Below are 25,529 nucleotides of genomic sequence, written 5' to 3'. Positions count from 1 at the left end.
GGGAGTACGAGAGCTCCTGTCTCCACACCTTTTATGGACACTGGGAATGCTATCAGCCACACTGCTTATTTTCACAAGAACAATCTGGCTGACATGCAAAGAACTGTAAGAATATAATATAAGCCATCGAGGAGTTCCATTCCTATATTTTCCTTACAGTCAGGGAGACATATACAAACCTTTATGCAATAAAACAGTACTACAGATGTGCTTCTAGGAGTTAAAATTCTTGTGTACTCCCAGCACTCAGTTAGCAGAGGCAGGAAGATCTCTAAGTTCCAGGCCCACATGGTCTACCGGGCAAGTTCCAGGACAGCCAGGGCTACATAGAGAAACGTTGTCTCTAAAAAAATGAAACAAATAAAAAATCTGAAAAAGCCTTGCTGAAAAAAACTGGGGGAATGGATTTGTATGTTACAATGTACCCAGATGACAGAATGCAATGCAGCCATGAGAAATTAAGCCATAGAAGAATATTTATTGATATGGGAAAATGTTAACAATATACTTCTATATGAAATATGTAGGATACAAAACAGTATATACGATTTAATACCATTTTTACGGAAAGAAAAATAGCCATATATACAAAATCATGCATAATAAAAAATAAAAACTGTATACACCATTCATGGTCATCTCTTTAGTGGACTGGATGTGATTACAATTCACTGGAGTGATTACAGCATCCATCACTCGCCTGCCCTGTAAACAGTGTCTGCTTCATCTGTCCTGTGATTAGTGCTTCCAACAGTCTGTCTCTGACAGACGCCTCCCCAAGCAGCTTCTCCGATTTGCTCTTATATACTGGCATGTAGAGAACATTTCAACTGATATAATATAGAGATTGCCACAGCAGATGCCTGGCTTTAGAAAGTTATTTGGAGAACTAGAAAATTCTCTACATAGGATTTTCTCTAATAGAGAAAAATATGCATTGATGGTATGTGAATACGTAATTTCAGGAGTTAGAACTGAAGAATTTAGGATCTCCCCTCCCACCTGCAGTGAAGAAGGTTAAGGATCTCAACCCATAAAACGTGATTAGTAATCTTATAAAATGAGGAAAACCTAACATATTTTTAAGTGGAGGAAAACGAGATCAGAGATATAAAAAATTGTTTTTTCTTCTGTAAACACTAGTACCATTTTGGACAAAACACCAGGAAAGAAATTCAAATCCAGTGTGCTAGGAAAATTAACTCCTTTTTCTGCAGCATAAAATCCTTAGTGTTTTAATCACTGTTCACAGATCTGAAATGTCAGGATTCGATCATCCTTAGCAAATACTGTCTACGTGCTGTAGCAGTTAATACATAGGATATACTTAGCATTTCATGGAAACAGAGGTAAGTGCTCCAAACACACACATATAGGTCATCCTATAATTCTTGATCATTTACAACATTAAATAATGTTGAAAATAAGACTTCTGTCTCAGAACCCACTCTAGTGTAAAGCTGGCTACTGGATTCCTATTTAAAATACCAAGTGAGGATGTGGATCTTTCAAGCTTAAAAATTCAGAGAAAAACATCTGCCCAGCTTCAGATGCTTTCTGTGCTCCAGCATTCTCCCAAAGCTGCCTCCTAACATCTGACCCTTCCTTGGGAGGGGAATCAAGTCTGTGATCACTAGACTAATTTAGTAATTGTTGGCATTATTTCAGAAAGATAACAGGGTATAGCTTACCTACATGTCAAAGGGAATTTTTCTGTCTTATTCCTTACAAGTAATATGCAGGTAAAAATAAATAAATAAAACACTTGTTAAAAAGGAAGACAAAAATTTGTAGGGAAAGAGTTTTTTATCTAATCAAAAGATTTGTCCCTCTACCTCTCAACAAAAATCACAGTATTTTAAAAAAGCCTGGCCAGAGTTCAAATGGCAAATGTGTACCAAGCTGGTACAGCTGCCAGCCTGCTCCTGTGCTGCCTCCACCTCGTTCTGCAAGTGAGTTGACCAGAGCACAGGGAAGAACACAAGGAAGTGCTACCAGGTCGTTCAGAGACACTGGAATGTTACCTCAACACACTTAAGGGACGGAAGGACTACTGAGACTGAATGCTCACTGTGTGTCACTACAGGAATCAAACAACAAAAGGCAGCGACTAAAAAACAATAACTTTTTGAGATTTCACATCACCAATTTGCAACGAAACTGAGGAGTAACACTTGGGACAGGCAAATATGCTAAACTATCACTTGGCACATGGTCACAGATGAGTACTCCTGGGTTTTCACGTAAACTATTACTCCATGGTGAATACTAGAAAAGGAAGCGTGACTAACTCGTGAACTCACAAGAAAAAAGACTCCCCAAGACTGCCATCTTCAATGTGCTCCCACTCTGAAAAGCTATTGGGAGCAGTGAAAGCAATGTTCATTTAACAGCATGACAATTTTTATCACAAGAAATGCGGCATTTCTATTCCTCTGGAGACACGTCTTCCCCACCTAACAAAGGCACATGACAATACTGAAATGGACATTTAGCTCAGGAATGACACTGTGCACGTGTCACTTCCTAGTATTATTATATGAAATGGCAAATAAGCTCACAGCAGTTCTCCCGAAGAATGAGAAACACAAGTGAATATGTCCTAGACCCTCTGGTTCTGGCGAACGGTAGAACCAGAGGAGGAAGGAAACACGATGCTGGTGTAACCACGATGAACTGGCTGACTTGAGCTGTCAGTGTGCTATCTTAATATACACTGACCACTGGGAAATGTGAACACAGTGGCCGGACAATGAACCTTCTACAGAGGTTCAAGGATTAATGGTCACCCTTCTTCTTGTCCTTTTTCACTTTCTTCTTTCCAAAGCTCTTGGCTGACTCCTCCTGGAAGAGAAAGCACTCGATGAAGCACCTCCACAGCCATGCTCAGGACCTCAGAGCAGTCCTACAGGTCTACATGGGGAAGCATCTGTACTTTCCAATGTCAGTGCTGGGCTGAAGACACTGACATAGTCTACTGCAATACTCCATGACAGCCGAGGCTAGTCAGGAGGAACATTCCACCTAGTATATTTATGCTTGAAAAATCTCAGCATTATTTCATTTATCGCCATCCTCCCAAGTAATGCAATAAAGCCTAAATAAATAGTTATGAACACATGTGAAACATAGGCAAAAACTCTCAAAATGTAAAGAGCACGTCCACAGACATGTGAGGGAGCTGAGACACTGCACTAACAGAAGATCAGGACTTTAACGGGAGCCTTCAGACCATGTACCCAGTGTGACAGTTCACGTCTCTCTAGGCCTCAGCTTGCCTTTCTAGCAGAAACCCTACAGAACTGTAAATTCACACTGACCCATCACCCGACTCACTGATGCATCCCCCACTGCCGCCCACTCCCCAATGTCTGTCTGCAGCCTCGGTCACTGCTTCCAATCACTGCAGCCAAGGTTACTCACAGGGGAGTTTGTGAAGTTCTTCTCCACCAGGATGTTCCTGGCACAGTTGTTGATGTGTTTGAAACGATCAGGTCCCAACAGGATCCCTCCATACCAGCGGGATACCACCACCATGACATTCTTCACATTCAAAATCTGTTATTTTCAGAAGCATAATTAGGCATACAAATGGATAGTTTGAAGAAGGATGAAATGACTAGTGTATAGACTCACACACACTAAATAAGGCTGCTAACAACTCGGGGATGAAATGTTAGTGTAAGTTGATGTCATTATGCAAGTGAAGGCAGGTATAGGATAGAATACTTGAATAAAGGAACTCAAATTAATACATGCAGACAAAACTTAAAAGCCACCATATCTGTAAAACCAGAACATGATTTCTAAGAAAAACAGAAATAGAAAACAGGGTTAAAAACCCTGAAAACTAAGTCCTGGAGCTGGAGAGATGGCTCACTCATTAGAGCACTGCAGCCTGGCAGAGAGAGTCCCAGCACCCACATAGAGGCTCAACCACCTGCAACTCCAGCTCCAGAGCATCCAGTGTCCTCTCTGGCCTCCGTGGCACTGCTTGCACCTTGTACACAGGCACAGTGCACACAAATGCCCATATACATAAAAGTGACTTTCTGAAAGAAGAAAAATTATTTCTAGAAAGAAAGAAATATTGCTTAAGAAAAGTAAATGGAAGTCTATTAAAAGTACATAAACTTTGGAAGAAGTCACGAAAAGAGCTCAATCAATTTAATTCTTAACAATGAATTATTATGACTACAACCCATTTTTTACCATCCAACTGACAGAGAATTTCACAAAGAGGAAAGGAAAACAGGGAAGCCATTGCCAGGAAACAAAAAGCAAAAGTTTTCTAGAACTGTGACCAACCCATCTTGTGCTATTTCCTGGAAAGCACGGCACTTGGCACTGACTGTACTGACCTGGAGTCAGGGTGAAGGACATTTCCTCTACCGTGCATACGACCAACCGGGTCTTACACCACTCAAATGCTCACTTCTTCCCAAGTGGAGTCTGGTTTGTTGAGCTCTATTAAGGCATGTACTTCAGAGTGTAACTCTACACTCACCTCCATAAGGTGAAGAAGGCGGCCGCCCGCGGCTGTTTCTCCATCATCTTCGGAGTCCTGCAAGAAGGTCTGCTTATCCTCACAGTATATCCTGGAAACACGTATAAAGGGCGCACTTTGAAACAGCAACATCAAAATAACAAAGTACCATAGAATACAAATATTAGTCCTCACTGGGTGATGGTGGTTCATGCTTTCAATCCCAGAGCTTGGGCAGCAGAGGCAGGCGGATCTCTAAGTTCAAACCCAGGCTGCTCTATAGAGCAAGTTCCAGGCCAGCCAGGGCTATGCAGAGAACTTGTATCAAAAAGCGTAAGGAAGGAGGTCAGTCTTCAGTTATTTAATGCCATCAGTGGCACTTTTATCTTTTTTTTTAAAGTATAGAATAGAGTTTATTCAGGACATGGGGAAGGGAGTTAAGAGGGTAATAGGGGCAGAGAAAGGCAGAGAGAGAGAGAGAGGGAGGGAGGGAGGGGGAGAGGGAGAGAGAGAGAGAGAGAGAGAGAGAGAGAGAGAGAGAGAAAGTAGAAGAGTAGAGGCTGGCCATGAACATGTGGAGAGAGAGGGAGGAGGGAGGAAGAGAATGGGGACAAGCGGGGAAGAGGGGAAGAGCAAGAGCTGGCACATTTATCTTAAAAATCCTTCCTGAACTCCAGTCTTGAGGCATTCCTGTAGACAGGACACTAGGCTGCAGAGGTGCTTTGTGAGAAGAGGAATTTATGTATGCAATTCCCCTCAGTTAGCCTAAAAGCTCTAAGGTAAAGAGTAGTCTCTGACAGCCATCCACTGAGAACACACTGTGCCAGGCACTATGCAAGAGAAACCAGAAAGTGCTATCTGAGAGCAGCACACTACAGTCGGCCAAGAGCCTATGACAGTGAAAAGCTACGGGCACTGAGGGAGATGAGAGACAACACATGTGAACGACTCTTCCTCTCATCTAGTCCAGCTACCAACACACTGCAGGACATAGCGGTGTGTGACTGGGACCCAAGACTTGGAGGGTGGAGGTAGAATGAGTGGAAGCCAAGAGAGCAAGTGTGAGGCCATCCTGGGCTATATGAGACCTGATCTAAGATAAATAAATGGATGGATGAATAAATAAACAAATCAGACAGAAAGGAACATATTAAATTTCTATCCGACAGGAGAGCACACATTCACATACATAATAACTTTGTTTTAAGATGCAAACCTACAAGTAGAGAAAACTCCCTTAGGCAAACTGAGTCTTTTGAATTTGATGCTTGACTTATCTAGTTTTTATAAACACTCAATTGACTGTTAAATTTACACCAAGTGCCTATATCTATATCTGTTTCATTCTGGGTCTAAACTACATTTTAAATCTTACTATTTTGCATATTTTAAAATGTTCTTTTTGTCTTCATTTGCAAATTAGCAAACATTTGTACTCAAAATTCCATGCATGCTGTATCAGTGCTCTTAACCCATTCCTCATAGGAGCATGAACTGGTGTACACAATAAAAAAGGATGAAAAACAGCCTTTGGACAAATCTGAAATATGTATCAAGTTAATACTTTTGATAATTCGACTATACTATTTTCCCTCCTTTTAATTCTCTCTGCGTTTCCTATTTTATAAAGATGAGGCACTGAAAGCACAGTGCAGGAGTAGTAGCTTCTGCACAGGCACGAGGACCTAAGTCTGAGTCTCCAGCACCCATGTACAAAGCTGGCCATGGTGATGTGTGGCCTGTCACCCAGCACAGGCCAAGAAAAGAGCGCGGACGCACACACACATGCACGAAACGCGCGCGCGCGCGCACACACACACACACACACACACACACACGGAGAAACAACTGAATCTACCTTGCAGAAATAATCTAATTCATATTCAAAAGATGCAGTGAAAACTTGAAAAACTACAATGATAAAAATGGCTAAATAAGCCATGGTGTGGAACCTCAAGCAAACATTATACAGCATTAAAAGTTTTTATTAAATAATTATAGGAAAATATTTTTATTAAAAAATAATCTGGACACAAGGTAAAGTGTTTGAGAAGAGTAGACTTCTCACAGAAAAGACAGCTATATCCCGCTACCGTGACTTCTAACGCTGTGCTCCTCCGCCCACTTGTCTCTGCAGTTTTCAAATACTTCATCGTCTACTGTTGTAGTAAAAAAGCAGCTCTATCCTAAACCATGCAGCCTTTCCAAGCACTGTTCGTAAGCTCCATCCTAAAACCCGCAGCCGCTCACCTGTAGGCGTAGATGTTGTGGGTGGCACTGGCGATCTTCTTATTCTCATACAACTTGGCAAGAACCTTCTTCACCTTAAAAACAGCACAACAGAAATAAGCAAACATGCCTTTTATCTTCTCTGTAAATGCTAGAATAGAAGTGATTTGATATGAATTTTACAGCAAAGCAGTCACAGAGAATCTATTAAGCTGACAAGACTGAACGGGGCAGACATTAGTGGTATTGCTGAGCACTGGTCACCGACAGACGTTTAGTCTGTGTGTCTGAAACACAATGCGTGTTCCCCAAGTAGAGAAATTTTCATGTAAATGCAAGCATTCCCAGAAACTTAGTTCTCAGACCTCCCAAATGTACACATGCTAGGACAGATGTACAGCAATGGCACAGTTGTAAACTCACAACTGCCTCTAGGGATTAAGCGGGCTTCATAGATGAGGCCTGAGGCAGCTCTCGTTAAGTGGGTTTTTCTGCATCAAGAGACAAGGGAAAGTAAGAGACATGAAGAAGACATTCACTCAGGGCCAATGCAGGGAGAATAGGAGGATTGGATGAGTAACATAATGAAATAATAAAAACTCCCAGTCGAAAACAAAATTTTAAATCAAGAACAAACATTTCAATATACATTTAAAATGATGAATGAATGAATGAATGAATGAATGAATGAGGTATGTTCATGAATGTTTACTTGGGACTCAGTTTTAACTGGTGTCTGTATGTCCTCTGCTAACCCCTATGGAACAGGTGGAGAGGCTGAGAGATGCTGCTGCTGCTGCTGCTGTTGCTGCTGCTGCTGAAGATGTGGGAAGGGCAGCATGCACGGTAAACAGCCAAGACTGCGTGAGGAGGAGAGTAGGTGGAAGGGAGAGCGAGAAGGTCAGATTACCACAAACTAAGAGAAATATAGGGAAGAGTCTGAGGTAGATGCAGAGAGCCTGATTTTAACCACACACTGCATGCAGTCTGTGGCCATGAGTTACCATTTTCAGGTTCTCAGATTCCGATCAACAGAGTCCGACAGACAGTCATCCTGAGGGCCATTTCAGCTCTCACACACCCAGGGGTCTGTGATCAAGGAGAGAAAGAGGAACCAGGATGGACAGATTCAGAAGTGTCTGAGAAGGACCCTGGAGGAGTATGAGCAAAGGTCAAGGACAGAATGAGACTTCAGAAGGAGAGACCTGCCAGCTCAAAGGGAAAGTGGTTAGCATTCTAGGAGTGGGATTGGACGAACCCTGTACATCAATATAGGTTACAGAGATGACACAGATCCTGCTGGAAAGACGGAGGCGTGACAAGGACCTACAAACAGGCTTTGAAGAATGAGCTGCCATTTACGTGTGCTGGTAGGAATACGGGCAACTAACAGAGAAAAGAGTGCACACGGAAGGGTGGACCGCACATCTGTCCACGACACCTCCCTGTCATGTAACAGTTGACTTGGCCTCACACGTTCAGCAGAATAATCATTCTTTTCTTATAGATCCACCGGAGAATAAGCTCCAACTAGAATTGTAGCACGCACGACCTAGTTTAATCTTAAAATAAAATAAAATAAAATAAAGATGTTCGCACACGGTTTTGGAAATAGAGAACAAGCAAATCTCTCCTTCTTACAGGAATCTGGGAGTCTGGAAACCAATCAGTGATGTTTCCCTGGGGTCAAACTTTAACGTGAGAAGGAAGGTTTCATTGCAAAGTCTACTAGGACTGCCTGCACTGTGGTCTGGGTTCAAGGTGGGGAAGATGGCCACATACCTGGTCAATGCAGACGACAGGGGCCAAATGTGCCTGGAAAGTGCTCCTTCGGTCTGTGATAGGAGCACCATGAGCAATTGGAGGCAATTCTTCCGCTTCTGTAAGGCCAAGAAATTAATTTTTTAAAAAGAAAATTAGCAATAGAGGAAAAGAAGTGTGATAGAAATAAAATTATATGACAAATCTAAACAAACAGAACAAATAACTCCCTACCAAAATTAAACTTTAAGTAAAATGTTCATCTAGGTCTTATAAGTAAGAGAAAAACAAATGATCTCCCCCTGCCATTGCCAGGTAAACTGCGACAGTCAGGACTCAAATCCTGGACTCTGGAGGAGTTTAGCCTGGCAACAGCATGCAGTTTTTGAGGGAGTACAAGGGCTACTGAGACAAACGACTGACGGATGCTTATACCACAACTTACTTGTTTCTCCACACAAGCCAACCTCTAAAATGGGAAATCTGATTTTATATTGTGTAGCTATAACACATCTTCCAATAAAATTGTTCCCACTTCACATAATGGAATTAATCACATTAATACTGTTTCTGCTCATTATTCCACAAAAGTACAAATGATCCTGTTATTCTACCTGTTTAACAAGTTTAAAAACCACTCGGTTGCTGTTTGTGGTGGCAGCAGCTATGCTTGTACCCTGTAACCCCAGCAGCCTTTAATCTGAGTACTTGAGAGGCAGAGGAGGTGGTAGATCTTAAGTTTGAGGGCAGCCTGGTCTACAGAGGGTTCCAGGACAGGCAGGGCTAGAAAAACCCTGTCTCAGAAAAAAAAAAAAAAAAAAAAAAAAAAAAACAAAACACAAAACAAAAAACCAGATTACAACTTAACTACAATGGAAAATCCAACTGCCTTAGCTGATAAGAACCAAAAAGAGCAAAAAACAAATCTCGACTATCTGTAAGCGAGCACGCACTTCTAGCCAGTGGGGGTGGTGGTGGTGCACACCTGTAATCCCAGCCCTTGGGAGGTAAAGGCAGGCAGTTCTCTGAGTTTGAAGCCAGTTTGCTCTACAGAGCTGAGTTCCAGGACAGCCCGGGCTACACAGAGAGACCGTCTCGGAAAACCAAAAAACAAACAAGTACCTCTAAACTTCCGTGTGTGTGTGTGTGTGTGTGTGTGTGTTTTACTGAGTCTAGGCCTCCCAGAGCAACATCAGCACCCTCTTCTCCTCAAGAGAAATTAATTAGAACACCATACCTGGTGCACTTTCACTGATTTTGAGGTCCCATGTTTTAACTGGATTTTCTGGTGGGTGTTCTAGAATGGGGTCATCTTCACCCTCAACTTCTTCCTCTTCAGTTTTCTTCTTCTCATCTGGGCCTATGTGAAAATGAGACATCAGGATTGACTGTGCAGCAAGTAAGGAATTACACATACAAAAATCACTGGAATCCTAGCACTAGGTAGACAGAAAGAGGCAGACGGATCTTGGTGAGTCCGAGGTCAGCCTAGTCCACACTGTATGGCAAGTTCCAGGCCATACAGTGAGACTCTGTTTCAATACACAAAACAAAACAGAACAGAAACAAAACAAAAGAATTGGGTCTTGATCTCTACACATCATTCTTCAACAGAAGAAATCATGATTTTTCTTACTAAAGATGTCTAAGAAATAAACGAAGGAAGGACATGAGGATCACTGTGAGGTAAGAATCAGGGTGATAACAATCTTGGGGCTACCTCTTGATGGGTACTAACACTGTGGGTAAGAAAGAACAGAAAGCCATGGACAAGTTGTCCGGTGGCAGTGTACTCCTAGCATGGCCAAGTCCTTCGCTCAATACACAGAACTGAAAGAAGAGAAGGAAGAGCTTCAGCACCGTCTTAAGGAGTGCTCACTCCCCCAAGCCTGCAGTCCCAGTCCCCTGGAAGAAGCAAACAAGAAGCATATTATGTGAGTTTGAGGGGTTCAGGCCAAGCTAGGTACTGGGCAACATACACAGACCCTATTCTTGCCACCAAAAAACAAAAGCAAAAGGAAACAAGCAAACACCACAAATTGTCTCCCACACAAAGGAAAGGGAGTGGAAAGGTAGTTCAGTCATCAAAGTGCTTCCACAGAAGCATGAGGCCCTCAGCTCTGCCCTAGAATCCTTCCCATTGATAAGGTAAAAGCAAGACGATTCATGAGGTTAACAGACTAGTCAGTGTAAACTGACTGGAGTGCACCAGGCCAATGAGAGTCTCTGTCTCAAAGAAGGCAGACTACCACTTCTAAGGATAACTAACACCCAATGTTGTCCTCTAGCTCCACACACACGCACACACACCCCTACGTTCTTTGTGTTAGTGGATTGTTTGGTAGTGCTGGGGATCAAACCCAGGGCTTTGTAATGCTAGGTCCATATCCTTCTACTAACCTACATCCCCAGTCCAAAGACAATTTTAAAGAAAAACCCAAACAAAATTTCTAAGACAAAGCTTTAAAGTAATTTTCAATACAACTTCAAAGTCTGAAGAGCTGAAGTTCTGAGAGAGGTGGTGCATCACTGCTGAAATGAGCTAACTTTTCTTGAGGGCTGAACGACTCCAAATGATTTGGAGTTCGAAACTTCTACTGGTATATTGTCAATTTCTACTGCTATTCAATTCTTCAAGACAAGCTATCACAATTAACTTTGCTTTTAGAGAATATTTAGAGCCTTTCTTGTGCATGCTCTGAATGCTGTAAAATTAGAACATAGATCCAAAAGGAAAACACTTAAAAAATGCTACAGACATCAGTGACTTTACGTCTCTATATCTCTTTGATTTTTAAAGCTGTAAGAATACTTGCATGGTATTGGTCATCTGAATACTTGCAATGGTAAAGGTCATCTGAAAACACATGTACCACCATCACCGTCGCTTCTCTATGAACAATCCTTTTCTAACAATGCTGTAAGCTACAGGTTCTTTTATAATTCTTTCCTCCAAAACTGAAAATAATTTTATCAATGGTGGCAATAAAAAGCAATTTAGAAACAACCGCAGGCTAAACGGTAGCAGGGCTCTTTCTTTCTCTAAGGCCTTGGTGAGCAGCAGCACAGCAGAGAGAGGTAAGGGATCCAGAAGGCCTTGCACTGTCCTATCTCAGCGGCTCAGTAAGAGGTGGATACTGCTGTCCTTTTACAAATTTCTTTTTTTTTTTTTTTTTTTCGGAGCTGGGGACCGAACCCAGGGCCTTGCGCTTCCTAGGTAAGCGCTCTACCACTGAGCTAAATCCCCAACCCCCTACAAATTTCTAAGTAAAGGTCTATTCCTTCACTTACAAGGATAACTATGGTGTGTGAATTACATCTCAATTTAAAAGTCTATTTTAAAGTTAAACTCTATATAAGTCAAAAGACACAAGAGTTCCGATGAACACGCGATTTGCTTAAGACTATTATTTAATTTACATATCCAATTCATGGGAAATTCTACAAAGCTCTTAATACCTTAATGGCATTGAAGCAAAACGAATTTTAGACTCCAGTTCTTTCCACATAAAATTCTACATTCTAAGACTATAATCCACAGAGAAACCTTATAGAAAGAAATCATTATAGCTACGTGAGTAAGTGAACTTTAAAGAGAAACTTATTTTTATGATATAGAATCCATAAACCTTGCTAGACATGGTGGCGTGTGCACAGCACTCAAGAGGCAGAGGCAGGCACATCTCTGAGTTTGAGGCCAGCCTAATCTGCAGAGTGAGTTCTAGGTCAGGGCTACACAGAGAAACCTTGTCTCAGAAGCAAACAAACAAACAAGCAAGCAAACAAATCCACCCACCTAAAAAGGAAAGAAGGAAAGAAGATAAAAAGCAACCGCACCAGAATACAGGTCTTCCTGTGTAATTTCACTATTATCACATGAAAACTTAAATAATGTGAATTAAAAGAACACAAAGATATCTCCCACTCTCACCTGGCTCTGTGATCTGAGATTTCTGTATCAGGGCATCTCTTATTTTCTCCACCCACTGGTAAAGAATACTTTCACCAATGTTCTTCCTAAATGAAATCAGGGGCAAAATTCATTATTTAAAAAATGTAACAATTCAAATTCAAGAAGTTTATTTACACTTAAATCCAAAGACTTTATATTATAATAAGACCCAATCATGACTCTTCCAAATATATAAAAGATAAACTTTACCAAGACTTGTCTGAAAAATATACATTTTGCATACCAACATTAAAGACTTCAAGTGGCTCAAAAATTAATCAATACACCTTACTTAAAACTTAGATGAACAACTGCATCCAAAGAAGAGAAAGAGAATGTCTAAATCTGAACTACAACTGAGAACGATGTGGACATGACTTATTTCTATTCACGGGTGCTTCAGATCTGGGTCCCATCACCACTAGCTCCTCTCCACTTTTTAAACAAGTCAATCTTATTTGGCCACACAGCCTTCACCAAGGCATATACAGACTGCATCGGGACACTTGGAGGGATTTAGAGATCCAAAAGACATATAGCTAACAGCTTTATATCCATAAAGAAACTTTTCTAGCTAATTTAGTCTACTGCATAATTGTTTCATTTTGGTTTAATCTCTAAACAAAAGAGTTTAGGAGTTAAATGATAGCACACTAATAAAGACAAAGGATCCCATTTTTTGAGTGGCATTCTTAGCTTTCATATGTATTTAAAGAAATGCCCAAATAATACTGCAAAGATGGCTCAGCAGTTAAAAGCACTGACTGCTGTTCCAGAGGTCCTGAGTTCAATTCCCAGCCACCACATAATGGCTCACAACCATGGGATCCAATGAACTGGTGTCTCTGAAGAGAGAGACAGTGTACTAACATACATAAAATAAATAAATACATCTTAAAAAGGGGGAAGTGCTCAAACTATGTCCTAACAGTGCCTCATGGCTTTCCTTTAACCCTCAACCCCACCCATCTCATTGTTTATAACTCAGCACTAAGAAGTTAATGGGAAAGGCTTTTAAAGCCAGGGTTTCCTTTACAATAGCCACTCTTCTTTGATCTGGACAGTGAGAGACCCAATGTATATAATGTATACTGAATGCCAAGGACAGTGCATATACCAGCAAGGCTGATCCAAACAACATTTCAAAAGTGTCATTATGATGTCCCCATTGTAGAGGTAAGAAAACAAATTTACAGAGACCAGTTAAGCTTGTCCAACAGCTTAGCAATTAAGAAGGCTCAAGCTGCAGTAAGAAGTAAGAACTGACATTCAAAGCTCAAAGCAACTGTATTTTGCTCCCCTATCAAACACTAATGATAAGGGCACTTCAGCGGTCTATGAGATGGATTGTTTGGAATCCAAATGCACATACTACTAAAGGTTTGTCTGTTCTGGATGAATCTTCAATCTAGGAGGCTTAGGAGAAAAGCCAAGACTCAATGGCCTGGATGCATGAGAGCCCATCCTCTCTAGAGCCTCCATTAACATGAGATACTGCTCAAGGCCCTGGGGCTACAGTGCGGTAAAGTGACATTGCCCCTTCCATGGTGTTGGGGGTTATCTTCTGAACAAAATCAGCTTGATCGCTGTTCTGTGTCCTACTGTTACTCAACTCTTCCCACTAACTCACACTGAGCACCCTGTACCAAAATGAAGTCCAAAAATCAACCCTTTTAAACTATAAATCCACATTCAAATTTTGTTCTCTAGTTTGGAATTCACTATGTAGCCCAAGCTACCTTGCATCCATGTTCTTTCTACCCCAGTTTCAGTACTGGGCTTATAGAACGGGTCACCACCCGACTCCACACTCAGCATTTGAAAAACAATACCTCAGAAGAATTTCTACAATCAGTAATTTTCGACAGCAGTAGAGGAAACTCAATCTTCACCTCCAATGTCTTCTCCTCACCCTGGCTTCCCGTGAAGAAACAGAAAAGAGTACTTCTACTGAGCTTCATACATCGCCACTTCTATCTACACTAGCACTGAGCAAGACAGCTGCTTGAAAATCCACTACAAAGAGGCACAGTGAGCGCAAAGCTTTCTGGTACAACAGAAATCATTCTGCATCACACAACAAAAGTTTACAAAATGTTTTTAATAACGTATTATATATTGTTTTCTCTTGCAATAAGAATTTATTTCTGTGTTTTATCAACCAGGATTTAATATGACTCTTAATAAACAACAAAAAACTGGTCTTCAAACGTTTACCATTCATTGCTATAATGAAAGCCTTTATAGAATCTGAAGCTAATTAACTGACAAAAGCTGCAGGTCTCGTCTACTAAGTCCCCACGTCTTCCTTTTTGTTTATGCTTTCTGGATCCCAAGAGTTTGTTTTGCAAACTTCATGGCAAGCTGACTTACCACAGGTCCAAAGCAACAGGGCTGATCCCTGATACACGTGGGTCTCCAATAACCTAAAATAAACCTCTTCTCTGCAAGTTACCTCAAGAGTTTTGTTTAAATGGTTCAAAGCTAACAAACTACTTCTGGGTGCTAATAAAGTACATTCTATGATGCCATCCTTACAAAGGTACTACCCTCATTCTACTAGGATGGAAATAAACACAAGAATGTCATACTATAAGCTGATTCCAGAAGTCTGACCAAAACAGCCTTAATGCAGCGTAAGGTTTAGACAGGCTACTAATAATATACAAGTACACAGTCATGTTTGTTGTGTGTGCATGCATGTACAAACATTAATGTACCATTCAAAATTAGACTAGATATATACAATTCATTAGCACTGTATTATGAAAATATAAACATTAAAAACTATATTGATAGATTTATATTTGATTTTTTAAATATATTTGATTTTTATAGTAGTATTTTTCACTTAATGCCAATGATAGGATATGTAAAATCTTGAAAAAATTGTCACATAAAACTTTAAAAATTTCTATTCACACTGCTATCTATCAATATTAAAAGACTATAATTGCTACTCGAGCACTTTTGCTAATCAAAGCATTTGACCTCTCGCTTGTCTTTTGAGCAAACTGTTTAAAAACTCTGACTGAGGTGTAAGAGGCAAGCTTTGTCCTATAAGAGGCTTCTCTTAGTGCACAGGGCTCTGGAATCATGAACAGGTAGGTGAGAAGCCACTGCACAGCTGTGGCATGCCTAAGGCAGGCGGAATGTGTGGTAACATGAGGGAAGTCAAGCATGGAAAGATTAAAAAAAAGAATAAACAGGTGAGCTGAAAGTGACCAGCAGCTGTATAATTGTGTGCACTATACAATTATACACACATAACTGTAGACAGTATGCATGTATTTACATTGCATATATGTATACACATATAGTGAATATATGCAGAATTATAAGCAAGTGGTGAGAAAAGTTGGTAAGTAAAAGTAATTGGATTATACAAAGAAGCATGTTGGAAACACAGACGTTGGAATGGCCGATAATGTTAAATGGGTATCAAAAACATTTAAGTGATTAAAGAAGTAATTGTGTATTGAGGATAACATAACCACTAAGGAGGGACCCAAGGAAGGTCTTTTATGAAGGACGAGTGATAAGATTCCAGGATGACTTACCATTTTCTAATTAAATATTTTGGGAGGAAAAGAAACCTGGCCTTGATCCCTGGGGCATAAAAGGGGTACTCTCATAGTACCAAACAGGGTGGACACCTAGAACATATAATAGAATGCTTACTAATTCCTGGATTCAGAAAAAAACAAACTGATAATTGAGAATACTACTTGGTTTAGTAAATCATATATTTCATAAATCCCAATCAATCATTGCTCTTGACTAATGACATATCAGCTTCCCAACAAATTCCTTTCATCCCTCCCTATAACTTTCCAGTTAATCTCCACAAAGAAATAAGCTCACTTTTCCAAACAGAAGTCTTACGATTGGCATCCCACTCCTCAGACTTGAGCCTCCAACAGTTCTTATGGTCAAGCTGGGACCTAAAGAGCTCAGACCCTCCCGCCCAGCTCTCCTGATCTTCTCCCTGCCATGTTAGTTGTTTGTCTCTTACCATCCCATTTCACGTCACCATTAGTACACTCTGGCCTCTCATGGAAATTAGGGTGAGCTAATTACCTCAGCTCTTAGTCAAGCAAGCCTGATTAGAAAGAACCTTTCAACATTAATTAGCATCCCACTGTCTAGCTTTGTCCTGCCAAGTTATCACAGCCGCAGAGCTGTTCCCTTTTACAGAGTGGAATGCCTCTACTCTCACACGGGAAAATCCTAAAGGCTACAGAAAGCGATAATCTCTAGCTTTGCCAAACCATGTATATCTAGGATCTAATACACTCCTGCCATGTAGTGTTGGATGGATGGATGGATGGATGGATGGATGGATGGATGGATGGATGTGGGTGGATGGATGAAAAATAGTGCCTCTGTAGGATCTTGGCCTTTTAGATAATACAACAGAATTATCACAGTATTGAGAAACTTAACAAATAATAATGGTTAGAATTCTTCCATCATCATTTTACCCTCCATATTCTAAGAATACACAAGATAAGCATTTCTAAATTTGTCTTCGGAAGTCAAATAAGTATTGTTCTGTCTTCTAACTTTAAATACTACCATATTTTCCTATCGAATACACACATGAGGTTATGCAACCAACCTTTTACGTTTGCTGAAAGGGAAGGTTCTTGTTAATCAGAGTCTAACAAAAGATCCAGGAAAAGGACAGCATCTGTCAAGCAAGGCTCAGAGCAAAACCACTAGGAAAATATTGTGAAGACTTCCCTGTCACTTACATATAGATCTCCTCAAGGCTCTTGGCTAATTCTGCGCGTTCTTGCCCTTTCAGCCAAGGAGCACTAAGATTGAATAAAACACAGTAAAGAACCATTATTTGAGAACTAGGTATAGATTTCAAATATTCATTAGTGTGTAAAATCATTCTGTAAAATGCTCTATACCAATGTAAAAGATGCTTTGAATTTCTATATACATTTTAAGCAAAGTCTTTTCTATAAACACATTGACTATACAGATCATCTTTGACAGTAAAACATTTTTATTAAAATATAATGGAAGGGGCTGGAAAGATGGCTTGGCAGTTAAGAGCATTGACTGCTCTTTCAAAGATCCTGAGTTCAATTCTCAGCAACCACATGGTGGCTCACAACCATCTGTAATAGCATTGATGCCCTCTTCTGGTGTCTGAAGACAGCAACAGTGCACTCACATACACAAAGTAAATATTATAATAATAATAATAATAATAATAATAATAATAATAATAATAATAATAGAGAAGACAAGGCTTACTTCAGCTGATAAACAGGTGGCGCTGTACCTGGGTACTCACTTGGTAACATCACCTACAAAGAAGTTTCAAACAAATCCGTTTACACTGATTACAGCTGAAAATCAACTATATTTATAAAACCAGGCAATGAACAAGTTTCTAACTTACCTAGAAAAAAAGACAACCATTGTTTTATTTATTATCAGGTGAAAAATCCCCTCCTTCATACTTATAGTTCTACGAAAAATATGCTGCTAGAGAGACTATCATGATTTGGAAGTTAATTCTGGGCAAAAACATTTTATAAAAGAGTAGAAGTTCAGATGCAGAAAACCAGAGATGAAAAAGAAGTGGGTACAGGACCCCTGCCCGCTGACTCCAATGAATGCTGATACTATCTTTCATTTTACAATTATCTGAGTACTTAAAATATCCTGTGAAATACCACTAAAGATACTCTGCAAAACACACATCTCTTTTAAAATCAATACTATGAGGCCAGGGTGGAGGGTGCTGGTTGGTGCACACCTTTAATCCCAGCTCTTGAGAGGCAGAGGCAGGTGGATCTGAGTTCAAGGCTAGCTTGGTATACAGAGCGAGTTCAAGGACAGCCAAGACTACTCAGAGAAACTCTTGAAAAACTAAGGTAAACCAACCAACAATGAAATGAATAAACTTTGGAAAAGAATTGGTATTATGAAATATTCTGCAATTTCCACAACACATACCAGTCATTGACTATGCCACAATGAGACAGAAAGCCACACTGATCTGTTTATCTTATGTATTCTAAGCACAACCGAATCCCAATAAAGAAGCAAGTGTCTGCTTTATGAATTTTCACACATAATTCTTCATCTTAAATGTCTGCCACTTTTCCAGGTGTAAACCTTCTTTTATGGTTAGAGTCACATAAAGAAGTAACTCAAATCCATAAACCAAACATTAACAATTTAATAATTAACATTAACATTTAATAACTAAGAATTAGATCAAGAAAGATTGCAACCATCAACAAAAGCAGGATTTGAGGGTGACTGAGAGTAATTAAATACCCATGTTTGCATAATCGTGACAATAATCAACAAAGGCAATCCAAATACCAATCCATACTAGGATAATCATAAACAGACAAATGGAATCAATTACATATTAAGTCCTAATGAATGGAAGGTGGCTGCAAAAAGTGTAGGAAAAAATTACCTGTAAACAAAGTGTCCATTTGGGGTCATCCATGTCGTCAGTGATTCTAATACAAAATATTTTGGCAACCTCATCAATGACACACCACTCCTCGCCATAAATGGCTGCCATTGCCTCGATTTCTTCATTCTGAAAGTTGATTTTAAAAGTCAACAAACATTGAAGGAAAAACCTGTCCATGCTACCTTTTATAGCATTAACAATTAACATAGTTAAACCGAACAAAAAGCGCCCGTGCAAGCAGCTGGAACACACGCTCAAGGTGTGCTAACAAATACCGTTTCCCAAGCCTGCAACTGTGCTGCCGCACTGTCTGCGAATGCTTGGCCACATTCAGCCTGTGCATTTCACGACTCGACCGAGCCAGGTCTGTTCGTGTGATGGATGCTGCTGCAGCAGCCGAGCCGAGCCGAGCCGAGCCGAGCCTGTTCGGGTGCTGCAGCAGCCAAGCCAGGCTTGCTCATGTGACAATAGAGCCGAGCTGAGCCGAGCCTGCTCGTCTGACGCAGCAGCCGAGCTCAGCCGAGCCGAGCCGACTCGTGTGACGCAGCAGCCGAGTTCAGCCGAGCCGACTCGTGTGACGCAGCAGCCGAACTCAGCCGAGCCGAGCCGACTCGTGTGACGCAGCAGCCGAGTTCAGCCGAGCCGACTCGTGTGACACAGCAGCCGAACTCAGCCGAGCCGAGCCGAGCCGACTCGTGTGACGCAGCAGCCGAACTCAGCGGAGCCGAGCTGAGCCGAGCCGACTCGTGTGACGCACCAGCCGAACTCAGCCGAGCTGAGCCGAGCCTGCTCGTGTGACGCAGCAGCCGAGCTGGACTTGCTCATGTGACAACGCAGCCGAGCCGAGCCGAGCCGAGCCGAGCCGAGCCACCTCACATGACAACGCAGTCAAGCCGAGCCTGCTCGTGTGATGCAGTAGCCGAGCCAAGCCGAGCCTGCTCGTGTGATGCAGTAGCCGAGCCAAGCCGAGCCAAGCCGAGCCTGCTCGGGTAATGCAGTAGCCGAGCCAAGCCGAGCCAAGCCGAGCCTGCTCGGGTAATGCAGTAGCCGAGCCAAGCCGAGCCTGCTCGTGTGATGCAGTAGCCGAGCCAAGCCTGCTGGTGTGACGCAGCAGCTGAGCTGGGCTTGCTCACAAGACAACACAGCCGAGCCAGGCCGCGCCAGGCTTGCTCACATGACAACAAAGCCAAGGCGAGCCTACTCGTGTGACGCAGCAGCCTAGCTGGGCTTGCTCTTAATACAACTCAGCCAAGCCGAGCAGAGCCGAGCCAAGCCGAGCCTGCTCGTGTGACGCAGCAGCCGAGCTGGGCTTGCTCATATTACAACGCAGCCAAGCCGAGCCTGCTCGTGTGACGCAGCAGCCGAGTATGGCTTGCTCATGTGACAACAAAGCTAAAGCGAGCCGAGCCGAGCCGAGCCGAGCCGAGCCGAACCAAGAGGGCCCGGCTTGCTCATGCGACAATGCGGCAAAGCCAGCGCTGCGGCCAAACCTGGCCTGTTCTGGGGATGCTGCGGCCAAGCCGAGCCTGCTCATGTGACGCTGCGGCCCAGCGCAGCTTGGTCCAGTGACAACATAGATAAGAGGCAGCCTTACACGATGCGAAAACGCCCTAAGCCAGCCTGCATGATGCGAAAGAGGCCGCACCCACGTAAAGCGAACACTCGAACACACATTGACGCCCACACTCACTTGTGTGAGCGAAAATATGCACTGCATCCACGAACACACTCATGCACGTGCCCCAACACATACACACACACACTTGTGCAAGCAAAAATACGCACCACATCCACGATGGGAGTGCCCGAACACAAGCACACACTTGTGTGAGTGAAAATATACACATCCATGATGCACGTGCCTGAACACACCCACACACACACCCACACACACACACACGAGAGAAGGCAGATTACATCTTACACAACAGTCAGCCCCACACCATATCTACATTTTGATAAGTTCTTAGCGGATCTTTGTTTTAGATTCTTTGGCTGTTGTTATTTTTAATGAGAACAGTAGCTTTTTTTTCCTTTTTGGTAACCATTTAAAGGCGTTTAATTTATTTTAGTTTATAATTAATATATAATGGAGTCCGGATTTGGAAGCCCATGCCTTTAATACCAGCATACTGGAGGCAACAGGCAGAACTCTGAGTCCAAAGCCAGCCCAAAACAGTAACCCCAGGATAACCACAGTGGCACTGTCTCAAAATCAACAACAAAAATAATTAAATGGGAAGGCAGGGAAAGGAAGATCCCTGTTGGGACCTTACCTGCCTCTGGTTGCTCCCTGATTCCACTTCAGCCATGGTGCTCTAGACCAGCTACACCACGTCCAAACGCCCAGGTCCGAACGAAACGACTGGAATGCAGCAAATGAATGCGACTGAGATGCACCGGAACTGATAGCCCAACACCACCCACTCCTCAAACTGCTTCCGGGTCAACAGCCCAGTGTGTGGGCAGTACCTCCAAACTACGGGGTTTCTAAGTGCTGTGACCAGGGGGAGTCTTGCTCGCACAAGCTGCTGGGCTTCCTCTCGGTTATCTCTTGCAAAGTCATGGGCCTAAGGCCTTCTGAAGGCCTCACTGGGGTTTCAGCACTATCTGAAGCCATGGGAGAGTTTGGATTGGAGCACACCAAATTGGAACTCTCATACTCATCCCTCAGGGCAGAGTTTTATGTAGTTTGTTTTTTGCTTGCTTGTTTGGTTTTTTAAAAAATATTTTTGAAGGCATCTTGATAGATTTGCAGGTGTTTCTTTTACAAAAAGAATGAGAGCTAGAGAGGGTTGAAAAATGTGACTTTTTTTCACTGTTGTCTAGTGATACAACGTTGTATTTGGGCACAATTTTCTCACATTAATTATTACAATTAGGGTAGACCTACTTCATTGATCCATTGTGCAAGAAATTCAGAACTGGATGGTATCATTCTAAATTTAATGCAGATTTTTCCAGCATTGGTTATGTATTCTGTTCTTCAGGAAAAGTCACTCCAGATAATTCTTTGGTTCACAAAAATGGGTTTGTCCCCTGCTACCTCTTTTTCACATATGACTCTCCAAATTACTGTATTTTTTTTCTCTCTTCCACCATCAGTAATGCTGGTAGTTTTTGGTGCCCTTTGAGTTTTCCTTGGGTAAGGATGCCTGGAGCTACAAACTGAACCCATATTTACAAAACTCCTATTACACCCCACACTGGCATGCAAAACCAAATGTTGAGCACTTTAAGGGGTTGAACTATTGATCTTAGAGCACAAGCCATTGGTGTTCTGTTCAAGAAATTTTCCTCTGTCTCCACACTTTTAATTCTATTATTTTGAGGGTATCTAGCTTTATGTGAAGGTCTTTGAACCACTTGGACTGGAGCTTTGTACAGGGTGATAAGAATGGATCAACTTGCATTCTTCTACATGCTGACTGCCAGTTGAATCAGCACCATTTGCTGAAAATGCTGTCTTTTCCCCCCACACTGGACGGTTTTAGCTCCTCTGTCAAAATCAAGTGACCATAGGTGTGTGGGTTCATTTTTGGGTCTTCAATTCTATTCCATTGACTACCTGCCTGTCTCTGTACCAATGCCATACAGTATTTATCACTATTGCTTTGTAGTACAGCTGGAGGTCAGAATTGATGATTCCCATAGAAGTTCTTTTATTGTTGAGAATAGTTTTCAATATCGTGGGTTTTCAGTTTTTCCAAATGAATTTTCAAATTGCTCTTTCTAACTCTATGAAGAATTGAGTTGGAATTTTGATGGGGGTTGCATTGAATCTGTAGATTGCTTTCTGCAAGATGGCCATTTTTACTATATTAATCCTACCAATCCATGAGCATGGGAGGTCTTTCCATCTTCTGAGATCTTTTTCCATTTCTTTCTTCAGAGACTTGAAGTTCTTGTCATACAGATCTTTCACTTGCTTGGTTAGAGTCACACCAAGGTATTTTATATCATTTGTGACTATTGTGAAGAGTGTTGTTTCCTTAAGTTCTTTCTCAGCTTGTTTATCCTTTGAGTAAAGGAAGGCTACTGATTTGTTTGAGTTAATTTTATATCCAGCCACTTTGCTGAAGTAGTTTTTCAGGTTTAGGAGTTCTCTGGTAGAATTTTTGGGGTCGCTTAAGTATACTATCATATCCTCTGCAAATAGTGATACTTTGACTTCCTTTCCAATTTGCATCCCTTTGACCTCCTTTCATTGTCCAATTGCTCTGGCTAGAACTTTTGGGTACTAAATTAAATAGATAGGGAGAGAGTGAGCAGCCTTGTCTAGTCCCTGATTTTAGTGGGATTGCTTCAAGTTTCTCTCCATTTAGTTTGATGTTGACTACTGGTTTGCTGCATACTGCTTTTCCTATGTTTAGATGTGGTCATTGAATTCCTGATCTTTCCAGGCCTCTTAATATGAATGGGTGTTGAATTTTGTCAAATGTTTTTTCAGCATCTAATGAGATGATCATGTGTTTTTTTTTTTTCTTTGAGTTTGTTTATATAGTGGATGGCACTGGTGGATTTCCATACATTGAACCATTCCTGCATCCCTGGGATGAAGCCTATTTGATCATGGTGGATGATCATTTTGATGTGTTCTTGGATCCCATTTGCAAGAATTTTATTGAGTACTTTTATATCAATATTCATAAGAGAAATTGGTCTGAAGTTCTTTTTTCTTGTTGGGTCTTTGTGTGGTTTAGGCATAAAGGTAACTTTGGCTTCATAGAACAAATTAGGTACTGTTCCTTCTGTTTTGATTTTGTGGGATATTTTGAAGACTATTTGTACTAAGTCTTCATTGAAGGTCTGATGGAATTCTGCACTAAAACCATCTACTCCTGGGCTTTTTTTGGTTGAGAGACTTATAACGAATGCTTCTATTTCTTTAGGGTTATGGAACTGTTTAGATGGGTTACCTGATCCTGATGTAACTTTGGTATCTGGTATTGGTCTAGAAAATTATCCATTTCATCCAGATTTTCCATTTTGTTGAGTATAGGATCTGATGATTTTTTTTAATTTCCTCAGTTTCTGTTGTTATATCTCCCTTTTCATTTCTGATTTTATCAATTTAGATACTGCCTCTGTGCCCTCTGGCTAGTCTGGCTAAGGGTTTATCTATTTTGTTGATCTTTTTCAAAGAACCAGCTCCTGGTTTTGTTAATTCTTTGTATAGTTCCTTAGTCATCAAAATGCAAATCAAAACAAACCTAAGATTCCACCTCACACCAGTCAGAATGGTTAAGATAAAAAACTCAGGTGACAGCAGATGCTGGCAAGAATGTGGAGAAAGAAGAAATCAGTCTGGTGGTTCCTCAGAAAATTGGACATAGTACTACCTGAGGACCCAGCTCTACTACTCCTGGGCATATACTTAAAAGGTGCTCCAACATGAGGACACATGTTTCACTATGTTCTTAGTAGCCTTATTTATAATAGCCAGAAGCTGGAAACAACTCAGATGTCCTTTGACAGAGGAATGGAGACAGAAAATGTGGCACATTTACACAGTGGAGTACTACTTAGCAATTAAAAACAATGACTTCATGAAAATCACAGGCAAATGAATGGAACTAGAAAATATCATCCTGAGTGAGGTAACCCAATCTCAAAAGCACACACATGGTATGCACTCACTGATAAGTGGATAGTAGGTAAAACGCTCAGAATATCCATGATACAACTCACAGACTACACGAAGCTCAAGAAGAAGGAAGACCAAAGTGTGGATGTTTCAGTCCTACTTAGAAGGGGGAACAAAATAATCATGGGAGGTGGAGGGTGGGAGGGACTTGGGAAGAAGTGAGGAGCAGGGAGAAGGGGGGCCAGATAAGGTATGGGAGGAGATGGGGAGATGTACTGAGGGTCAGGAAATTGAACAGAAGTATTTAGCAGTGTAGGATGGGGAACTTGGGGTAGCCACCAGAAAGTCCCAGATGCCAGGAAAGCAAGAGGCTCCCAGGACCCAACAGAGATGACATTAGCTGGAATACCACACAAAGGGGAGGGAGGACCTGTCAAGACCATATCCAGAGGTTAGGCATGGCCCCCGATTGAGAGATGGAGCCACCCACTCATTTCCAAAATTTTAACCCAGAATTGCTCCTGTCTAAAGGAAATACAGGAACAAAGAGTGGAACAGAGACTGAAGGAAAAGCTATCCAGAGACTGCCCCACCTGGGGATCCATCCCATAAGCAGACACCAAACCCAGACACCATTGCTGATGCCAAGAAGTGCTTACTGACAGGAGCCTGATATATCTGTCTCTTGAGAGGATCTCTCTGCCAGAGCCTGACCAATACAGATGCGGATGCTTGGACTGAGCACAGGGACCCCAATGGAGGAGTTAGGGAAAGGACTGAAGGAGCTGAAGGAGTTTGCCACCCCATAGGAAGAACAACAGTATCAACCAACCAGACCCCTCAGAGCTCCCAAGGAGTAAACCACCAACCGAAGGGTACATATGGAGGGAACCATCGCTCCAGCTGCATAAGAAGCAGAGGGTTACCTTATCTGTCATCAGTGGAAAGAGAGACCCTTAGTCCTGTGGAAGTTCTATGCCCCAGTGTAGAGGAATGCTAGGGAGGTGAGGCTGGAGTGGGTGAATGAGTAAGTGGGTGGGTGGGTGGGTGAGCA

General features: G+C 41.8%; 1 protein-coding gene across 6 annotated transcripts in view; it reads right to left on the bottom strand.

The window, feature by feature from the left end:
* Positions 1-458: 458 nt before the first annotated feature.
* Positions 459-25,529, bottom strand: part of Impact (impact RWD domain protein) — a 38,735-nt gene continuing 13,664 nt past the window's right edge. For all 6 annotated transcript variants that reach the window (XM_063277509.1, XM_063277511.1, XM_063277510.1 and 3 more), the window contains 11 exon segments: positions 21,165-21,253; positions 18,886-19,014; positions 17,703-17,755; positions 17,186-17,248; positions 12,408-12,493; positions 9,714-9,836; positions 8,498-8,595; positions 6,737-6,810; positions 4,508-4,598; positions 3,424-3,558; positions 459-2,844 (listed from right to left, as the gene is read on the bottom strand). In XM_063277509.1, the coding sequence (XP_063133579.1) occupies positions 2,779-2,844; positions 3,424-3,558; positions 4,508-4,598; positions 6,737-6,810; positions 8,498-8,595; positions 9,714-9,836; positions 12,408-12,493; positions 17,186-17,248; positions 17,703-17,755; positions 18,886-19,014; positions 21,165-21,200 (954 nt within the window). In that variant the 5' untranslated portion in view covers positions 21,201-21,253 and the 3' untranslated portion in view covers positions 459-2,778.

This window comes from Rattus norvegicus, chromosome 18, assembly GCF_036323735.1.
Source record: "Rattus norvegicus strain BN/NHsdMcwi chromosome 18, GRCr8, whole genome shotgun sequence".
Lineage (NCBI taxonomy): Eukaryota > Metazoa > Chordata > Mammalia > Rodentia > Muridae > Rattus > Rattus norvegicus.
This window is presented reverse-complemented; position numbering and strand designations above follow the sequence as displayed.